This window comes from Chiloscyllium plagiosum, unplaced genomic scaffold (assembly GCF_037043375.1).
Source record: "Chiloscyllium plagiosum isolate Xiang-an unplaced genomic scaffold, Cpla_swu_hap1 HiC_scaffold_28, whole genome shotgun sequence".
In the NCBI taxonomy this organism is placed as follows: Eukaryota; Metazoa; Chordata; class Chondrichthyes; order Orectolobiformes; family Hemiscylliidae; genus Chiloscyllium; species Chiloscyllium plagiosum.
This window is the reverse complement of record NW_028270166.1, coordinates 51,320,526-51,330,483: the sequence shown is the minus strand read 5'-3', so window position 1 is coordinate 51,330,483 and position 9,958 is coordinate 51,320,526. Positions and strand designations below refer to the sequence as shown.

General features: G+C 47.6%; 1 protein-coding gene across 1 annotated transcript; it reads left to right on the top strand.

Moving 5' to 3' along the window:
• The first annotated feature begins 630 nt into the window (after positions 1 to 630).
• Positions 631 to 9,111, top strand: LOC122548269 (zona pellucida sperm-binding protein 4-like). The gene is made up of 7 exons (XM_087975968.1): positions 631 to 956; positions 6,815 to 6,993; positions 7,069 to 7,166; positions 7,247 to 7,380; positions 7,477 to 7,666; positions 8,724 to 8,871; positions 8,986 to 9,111. Exons 1-7 carry the CDS (start codon positions 752 to 754, stop codon positions 9,109 to 9,111), a joined length of 1,080 nt encoding a protein of 359 aa, XP_087832094.1. The 5' UTR covers positions 631 to 751.
• Positions 9,112 to 9,958: the final 847 nt, after the last annotated feature.

Genomic DNA, 9,958 nt, shown 5'->3' with positions numbered 1-9,958 from the left:
GGCCAGTGACCATAATTCTATTAGTTTTAAAATAGTGATGGAAAAGAATAGACTGGATGTAAAAGTTGAAGTTCTAAATTGGAGGAAGGCAAATGTTGACAGGATTGGGCTACAACTTTCAGAAGTTGATTGGGGCAGGTGTTTGCAGGTAAAGGGATGGTTGGAAAATGGGAAGCCTTCAAAAATGAGAAAATAAGCGTCCAGAGATAGTATTTTCCTGTTGGGTGAAAGGAATGGCGGGTAGGTGTAGGGAATGCTGGATGACGAGAGAAATTGAGAAATTGATGTGGTCGGGTGAAATGGGAAAAGGCTCTTTCACCCAGTCAGTAGTTAGGGGAGGGAATGCACTGCCTGGAAACGTGGGGGAGGCAGATTCAGTTCAGGCATTCAGGAGGGACTTTGGGGGTTGTCTGGATGGAAATAGTGTGTGGGGAGAGGCAGCAGGTTAGTACTGGAGAACAGGGCTGCTGATGGGCCGAATGTCCTCCTCTGCACCGTCATAATTCTCTGACTCTTGTTTCCTACTTCCATATCCACGTAGAACCGATTCTGGAACAAAATACAATCTTGGGCTCAGTGGAACGCAGCGTCAGTTGTGAAGATGTAATTGTAGCTGGAATCTCGCCCTAATCCTTAATGAGGATCAGTGACAGTTAAAGCCTCTTCAACACGAGAAACCCGTGGCCAGGAGCTAATTAGCGGCTATAAAGCGGGTTGGTGCTCAGGGGCGGGCACAGATTCAGGCAGCGCGATGGGACATTGGTTGGTTTGGTGTCTGTACCTTTGGGCCGCTCGGCCCTTCCTGGTCTCTGCTGTGTGTCCTCCGGAGCCGGGCTGGAGGCTGCCGTGTGGCCTGGCCACTATCAACAGCACTGAGTGCATCAAGCAGGGCTGCTGCTTTCAGTCCCCGAGTCTCAGTGGGCAATCCTGTTTCTACAACCTGCGAGACAGCCCAGGTAAGCAGCCCAGCCTCCTCCCGGAGCGGAGCCCACCCCGAATGGGGGGGGGAAGGAAGCATGAGGACCACCCCAGGCTGGCACTGAGGAAATAACCCGGGACTTGTTGGTGTTTCCTTGTGCAATGGTGAAGGGCTGTTTGTGGGAGTCAGTGGGAGGAAGGCAAAGGGACCTGTCCCTGAGGAAATAACCCAGGAACATGATGCTGTCCCTCCCTAGTCAAGTAGGGGATAATCCCGAGTGAAGCGGCTGGTTGGTTTGATGATGGATAATGTTATCCTGGTCTCATGGTGTTTAATAACCAGCTTTATCAGGGGTTTGACCTGAGGGTTAACTTGCTATGATATTGCAAAGATTCCCAGTGCCCCTGTAATGTTGAGGTGTCTCATTTGCTGTAACTGTTAATGGCTTCAGTTAGAAACTGCACAGCTGAAACGATGCTGCTTGGGATTGTGTTCCGAGTTCTCTTATCAAGGAAAAGCTGGTGTCACCATAGGGAGGTGATTGACAGCTTCTACATACTCACTGGTGGAGTGAGTGCTTGGGGTGGATAAATCACCTGGTCTGTGTAGCTGGTATCCTCCATGTTAAAGGAGGTGGAGATAAATTACTACACACTTTTCAGATTCCACCCTCATTGGAGTGAGGTAGAATGGGCTTGTACTTTTCTCATGTTTGTGGGTGACTTACTATCCACAACCACCTCAAACCCCACCAATTCCCACAGCTACCTTGACAACACAGCCTCTCTCTTTCCCCCTCATTTCACAAAAATGTGATTCCCATACTTTCAATTTCTGACTCTACTGTATCTCTTCCCAGGATGAGGATTCCATTCCAGGACAACCCAAGATGTTCTTCATCCATTGAGGGCATTATTAATCACAGGGGACAGGGTGTAACTACCCCTGTCCCCTGTGATTAATAATGCCCTCAAATGTATCTCCCGCTTCCTGCATCTCTGCCCTGCAATCCCCTTCTCTTCCTTCTGGCCTTATCCCTTCAAAGATATCCCTGGTCCTCCATACCACCACATCAAGTTCCAAAGCAACACCATCATCCTCTGCCATACTTTTGCTACCTGCAGATAGATTCCATCACCAAACAGATATTTCCTTTCCCTCTGCTTTCTGCAGGGCCCACTGACTAAGTCCCTTGTCAGTTCCACATGCTATTTTCCCTCCTCCTGCCCCCTCACCCAAACATCTGGAACCTTTGCCTGCAACTGCACAAAATGCAATGCTGGCTCCTTCCTGTCTAAGGTCCCAAACAATCCTGCCACATTTGGCAGAGATTCACCTGCACCTCTCCTAGTCTGGTGTTTTTGCATTCATTGTTCCCAATTTTGAGTGTACCACAGTGTAGACTCAGGATCTGGTTTGTGAATCATTAGTGCTCTGTATGCTCCAATCAACACTAGCTTCTGGTTGCTAGCCATTTCAACTCCTCCCACTTTGTGACACATCCATCCTGGGCCTTCCTGCTGTCAAAATAAGGCTACATACAAACTAGAGGAACAATACCACATGCTGTGTCAGTGGCTTACAGTCCAGTGACCATACACAGTTCACCAGCTTCTAAATCACTCCATCCCCAACCTCATCGCATATCCAGCCTTCCCTCTCCTCCTGCCTCCTTGACTGGACCTAACCTTTTCCTCTTCCCATGCACCTATCCAGTCCACCTTTCCCAAACTGTGTCCACCTATCACCATCCCTCTACCTTCCTGCAGCCCTGCTACTTCCCTCTACTTACCTGTGCTCCCCAGCCCTGATGAAGGGTCCCAACCCAGAAATGTTGACTTTCCAGCTCTTCTGATGCCTGGCCTGCTGTGCTTTTCCAGCTCCACACTTTATTGACACTGACTGCAGTTCTCGCTCTCTCCAAATTGCTGAAAACTAGACCATAAAGCCTCTGCCAAGGATGCCAGCCTTTGAAGTCTTCCTCCTCCATCCATGAAGATCTGTGGGTGTCTTCCACTGCAAACCCTGGTCATCTCCTCTACCCTGAAGATCTTCAACCACATCCTGAAACATTCCTGTTACTACAGCCATGTCTCCTTCATCAGCACCTGCTGATGCAGCCAGCTCATCCCACGGACTCCAGACAACATGATCATTGCTACCTCCAGCATGTTTACAGCCTCTAGAAACTGCTGGCCCTGCAGATCCTCAGCTCCACACTGACAGCCATGCACTGACATTCCCCTGTCACTACAGTCAGCCCTGTGCTGGCTCTGGGATGGGGTGGGGGAGGAGAGAAGAGGAGACTATCTCTCTCAGGCTTGCCAGCAAAAGACATTTGTTCTTCCTCAACAAAGGGTCTTTCTGTGACCTATTGGACATCAGAGGGCAAATCCACCAAAGACTCTCTCATATATTCTTACCACCTTCCCCCTCCTCCTCCCCCACCCTATCCCTGATCACCACCTGAATTTGTCTGATGCCATTAACCACATCTGCTCCAGCCAATCCTGCAGACACTACTGCCCAGGTGATTGTTTCCACATGTACCCATTCCCAACTCCAGGTTAACAGAGTCCCAGCCACAAGAGTATGCACCATCTCAGCTCTTCCCACCCCCTGCCCTCTCCCGTTTGGTTCAGGAACACTCCACCACCTTTTTCATAAAGCAATTGAACCAATCCTTCAGAAATTAATCTCTTCCCATTTGGCCCATATCCCTTTTAAACCCTTCCAATGCATATCCCCATCCAGATTCCTTTTTAATGTTGTAATTATTGCAGCCTCCACCACTCCCTGTGGCAGTTCATTCCATACATGCACTACCCTCAGCTCCAAAAAGGTGTCCCTTAGTCCTTTTAAAATCTTTCCCTTCTCCCCTAAACCTATGCCCTCTTCTTTGGGACTTCCCACCCAACCCAGGTAAATGATCTCATCTATTTACCCTGTACATGTCCCTCAGACTTTACAAACAGTCCCAGCGGATTCAGCTTTCCCTATAGCTCAAATCCTCCAACCCTAGCAACATCTTTAAATGTTTCTGAACCCTTTTCAAGTTTCACCACCTTCCTCCTGAAAGAGGGTGACCAGAATTGGGCACACATGCCAACAGTGGTCTAACCAACGTCCTATACAGCTGCAACATTTGCTCCCAACTCCTATACTCATACTCTGAATGATAAAGGAAAACATACTAAACGCTGCCTTTACTATCCTCTACTTTCAAGGAACTATGAACCTGCACTCCAAGATGATTTTGTTCAGCAAATCTTCCCAATAAGTGCACATGTCCTGCTCTGATTTGCCTTTCCAAAATGTAGTACCTCCATCAGTCACTCCTCAGTTCATTAGCCCACCTGATCAAGGTCCTGTTGTATTAAAGTAACATTCACTGTCCACAACATCTCCAATTTTGGTGTCATCTGCAATATTTCTAACTACACCTCCTGTATTCACATAAATCACTTGTGTAAATGACAACATCGTGGACCCAGCACTAATCCTTGTGGCACATCCCTGGTCACAGGCCTCCATCCTGAAGGCAACCCTCCACCACCCTGTCTTCTTCCTTCAAGCCAGTTCTGTATCCAAATGACTAGCTCTCCTTGTATTCTGTGTGATGTAACCTTGCTAACTCCTCTACCATGAGGAACCTTGTCAAATGCCTCACTGAACTGTGTTCTCTCTCAAGTTAGTGAGACATAGTTTCCCACACAAAGCTATGCTGACTATCCTTAAGTCCTTGTCTTTCCAAAGACTTATAAATCCTGTCCCTCAGAATTCTCTCTCAACTTGTCCCCTACTGATGTCAGCCTCGCTGGTTTAGGTTCCCTGGCTTTTCCTTACATCTTTTTGAAATTGTGGCACCATGTTAGCTGACTTCCTGTACCTCACTGAGACTTTCCATTCCTGGCCCCCAACAGCTAATCTTTCTAATGGACATTCAGTCTCTTCCCCCTCAACCTGTATCCTCCCTGAGGAGGGCCTTAAACCCTCTTTCTTCCCCTCCGACTGACCCAACCAGTCCCTGCCACATCCACTCACTCACTGGAACTGGTCCTCACCCTCAACAACTTTGTTTGACTCCTTTCCCCTTCCTAGCCACCATTAGGGTGGCTATGGGTACACAGGGTCTGAGCCATGCCTTCCTTTTCATAGGATGTGTGGAACAGTCCCTCTTCCACAGCTACATTGGCACCATCTCTCTCTCTCCCACTCTGCTACATTGACTGTAACAGTTCATCCACTTCACCCATCCCTTCCAGCCTGACCAAGTTCACCTAGACCATCTTGGTCACCTTTCTCCCTTCCTGTGTCTCTGGTAAGCAACACTGCTATCTTGACTACACCTCTCTCAATCACCCTGCTACAAAAATGCAAACCCATTCTCCCAATTTCTGATTCTGCCACATCTGCTCCTATGAGGAGGATTCCATCCCAGATGTCCACCTACTTCAAAGACTGTACCTCCCCTCTCCTGGGGTTTTTTATACCCCCTCCATATCTCCTTCCCTTCCCACACCTCTGCCCTCAAACCACCTCCCAACCACTAAGAGTAGAGTACCCTGGTCCACACATACCACCCCACCTACTTCCAAATCTAACACATCACTGTTTGCCATTTTTGAACACCTTCAGTCAGCCCCCACCACAAATAGATAGCTGTATTTCCTTCCCCACCCCAATTTCCCTATCCATAGGACTGTTCACTCCACCTCCCTTGTCAGTTCCACACTTTCCTCGACCCCTCCTTCCCTGTTGCAGGGAAAGGTAACATCTGCCCCTACACCTCCCCTCTCCCCTCTGTCCAAAGCCACAAACAATCATTGCAAGTGCAGCAGAGATTCATTGTCCATTGCTTCTGATACTGAGATGACCACAGCACGGATTTGGACCATCTTGCATAGCATTTGTGCTCTGCACTTCAATCAACTCCCACCTCCTGGTTCCCAGCCATTTCAGCTCCTCTCACTCTTGGTGACATGTCCATCCTGGGCCACCTCAACTTTCAAAATAAGGCCCCACACAAACTGAAAGAAAAACACCTCCATATTCCACAACAGGTGCTTAGAGCCCAATGATCTTAATATGGTGTCACCGCCTCATGTTCCCCACCCCACTCCCACATCCAGCCTTTCCTCTTCTCTCCTCTCCACCTCCTTGACTGGACCCAACCTGTCTATCTTCCTCACCAATTGAGTCCATGCTTTCCACTGACCAATCCCAACCCACTACCACCTATCACTGTCCTGCTCCCTTTACCTCCCCACACCTGATGAAGGATCCTGACCTGAAAGCTAACGCCAATGCTGACTGATCTGCTGTGCCTTTCAAGCTCCACATTTCATTGACTCTGTTCCTACACACTCTTTTTGGAGCAAAGGTTGATAGTGTAAGCCTGGCCATCACAGCCATCCAAACAATGTACTGTCCTGTGCATTAGCAATGTCTGGGACCTGTGCCCTTCAAGCAGATGTGGCCCTTCATTTATCTCCAATAGAACTTTTATTTTGAACTTGTTTTCTTTAGCGTTGATTTTAAACTTTGGAATTGCCATGCCATTCTATTGTTCTTGGGAGCTTTTAATTCTCCCCTTAAGATCCATTACTGGGTTAATAGAGCACTTGGTATTCTCAGACAGAACACCCCCACCAGCCTGCCCACTTTATTGGGTAGTCACATGGCTTCTAGAGTATATTGTAGGATATTGTATTCACTTTCAAACATCAGATCTGCCTTAATTGTTTGTCTGGCAAGTTAAAAACCCTGACACCAAGTAGTGGTACTGTTGAAGCTGTGAATGATTTTGGAGTATTGAGGCTTCATCCCTCAATGATTTGGAAGTCACATCCACAATGGGGAAACTGAACTTACACTCCCTCTGTCTCTCTGCAGTGTGCACAACAGATGGTCAGTTCATTGTAGCAATCACCAGGAACCTGACCCGTCCTGCCCTCAACCTGTCCTCTCTGTCCGTGAAAGATGGACATGAAGCTGAGTGCAGGCCTAAGCTCATCACAGTGGAACTTGTAGCCTTCCGCTTCCCAATTACCTCTTGTGGCTCGACCCAGCGGGTGAGTATTGGAGGCTCCAGCATTCTGTCCCTCTGAATGGGCCAGCTCCCTATTAAACAGTGTCTTCCCTTGCAGGAGGAGAATGGGAGCTTTGTGTATGAAACAGATGTCTTGGGGAAGAGGATGATTCAGACGGGGCCACTGGGCTCAATAACCCGGGACAGCACCTTCAGGTGAGAGGGCAGTGGGATTGTTGGTATGGAGAGGGAAGTGTTACTGACTGCAACTCCACCACCTATTTCTGTCTCAACAGCCTGCACATCCAGTGCAAGTACAAGGGGGAGTATGAGGCAGGCTTACAAATCAATGTCTCAGTTTACACCCTGCCTCCACCACTAGCTGCTTCTGAAGATGGGATCCTGAGGCTGGAGCTGCGAATAGCAACAGGTAGTGCTGCCCTGGTAATAGGAGCACTGGGAATTGTATCCCTTCAGGGGAGTGACTGTTTTGGTTTGTTCTCCTTCTTTTATTTTTGTCTGTTAGATGGCAGCTACAGCTGGTGGTACAGGGACAGTGACTACCCCATTCAGAGAATCCTTCAGGAGTCGGTGTTTGTTGAGGTTCGTGTGAAGGATCGCACTGACCCAATGATAGTCCTGAGATTGCGTGACTGCTGGGCAACCCCTGTGCCAGCCCCTGACCATGAGGTGCAGTGGAGTCTCCTGGTGGATGGGTAAGGACTCAATGGAAAGGCTGGACTTGGACAGAGTATGGAGTGAAGACTACATTCTTGCTGTAGTGTCACTGTAAAAGGTGTACATGAGCCACAAGTTGTGCCTGCTGTGCCACTTTCTTCAATCATGGTTGATTTGTTACTTCAACTTGCTATTCTATCTACTGTCAGATCTGAATTCTCTTTAATCAAATCTCTGCCTTAATGTTGTCAAGACTTTTATTCTCAAGATTGATTAATGAACCTCATTCCCCATTTTGAATAGAAACCACCAAATTAAGCTTTCCATTTTAGACACTAGCAACATTTTTCAGTTTCTACTTTGTGAAGTTCATTCTCGATCAAATCAATTGTCCTTCCAATGACTGAAGACCCCACCATTTCTACAATGTATTACTGATGGTCAGCTGACCAAACATTCACTTAGGCTAATGTCCCCACACCATAAATTGCCTGTTGCTGATGCTTTGTGAAATAGTTTCTCGAAATCCCTCTGGGCAACCAATGGTTGCCCTTCAGTGCTGCATAAGCTTCTTCCAAATACCACTTCCTCAATTACAGGGCTTGTAATTAATGTCTCTACCCTATCTTTTTGGTTCATTCTGTCAGAACTAATTGGCCTGCCAGTTCAATGTGTTGGGATTATCTCATTTTTTGAACTCCTAAACCAAGCACAGTAGACCTAAAGACCAGGTCCATTATTGCCTGTAGAAGATGAGCTTTTGATGATTTCCCTCTTGGCAGCTGCCTTCCTGGCAACTGCAACTCTTGCTTGCTACCTGATTTTATTTGTGATTTGGAGATGCTGGTGTTGGACCGGGGTGTACAAAGTTCATCTCTCTCCACCAGGTTATAGTCCAACAGGTTTAATTGGAAGCACACTCGCTTTTGGAGCGACGCTCCTTCACTATCACCTGACGAAGGAGTGTCCTCTGAATGCTAGTGTGCTTCCAATTAAACCTGTTGGACTATAACCTGGTGTTGTGACTTTTGATTTTATTTGCAATCTGTTTCTGGTTTGGCTTGGAACACTTGGTCACCTGACCTTCTGTTTCAGGTGTCCCTATGAAGGTGATGACTATCTGACCCTCCTACACCCAGTAGGTGTCTCTTCTGGCCTGCAGTTCCCAACCCATCACAAGCGGTTTGAAGTGAAGACGTTTGTTTTCTTGGATGGAGTGTCTGAGCAGCCCCTCTCTGGACAGGTAACCAAACGGAAGGAATGAGGCCAAGCTCATGAAATCCTCTTGCTGTCTCTGTGCTACAAACTGGGCTATTGATCTATGGGAAGCTCCCCTAAAGTCTCTCCTTCTTTCTAGGTTTACTTGCACTGCAGTGCTGAGGTTTGCTCTCCCTCTGCTCAGGATGACTGTACAACCAGATGTGGTCCAAGTGAGTTTGTTTATGCTCTCAAGCTGAGATCAACTCCTCCATTCCTGATATGAATATCCCCTCAATCCAATTACCAAGGATAGAGCATCCTGGCTGTAGTGTCAACATGGATTCTAACCATCTCCTGTCCCCCTCCAACAGGGACACGCAGGAGTGCTCTCCTCCATGAGGGGACCTTGGTAAGTGCTCCTGGTCCAGTTGTTCTCCTGGAAGCTGAAAACAGCCAGTCTAAGCAGCTGCTTAATGAGAATGGTAAGTGATGTTCCTTGTTTAGTTCACCTGAGCATCTTTTCCAATGTCTGAACCCCCTTCCTCCTTCCCCATAGGTGCTGCCGGATCTCCTGTTTTGATTGGAATAGCTGTTGGGTTTCTGGTGTTCCTGTTGATGCTGGTGGCTGCAGTGTACAGAATGAAGAACCCAGCCCAGTCTGTCCCCATGTCACGAGATTGACCTGTAGACATTGAATACAAATAAACCAGACAGAAACCTGGAAAATATTCAGCCTGGAGTCTCGTTACTAATGTGCCACACGGGTCTGTTTTAGGACCACTGCTGTTTGTCATTTTTATAAATGACTTGGACGCAAGCATAGGTGGATGGGTTAGTAAATTTGCAGATGATGCTAAAGTTGGAGTGGTGGACAGTGTGGAAGAATGCTACAGGTTGCACAGTGACTTGGATAAACTGCAGAATTGGGTTGAGAGGTGGCAAATGGAGTTCAATGCAGCTAAATGTGAGGTGATGCACTTTGGGAAGAATACCAGGAAGGCAGAGTACTGGGTCAATGGAAAGATTCTTGGTAGCGTGGATGTGCAGAGGGATCTCTAAGTCCATGTACATCCCTGAAAGTTGCCAACCAAGTGGATAGTGCTGTTAAGGCATACAGTTAAGTTTCATTC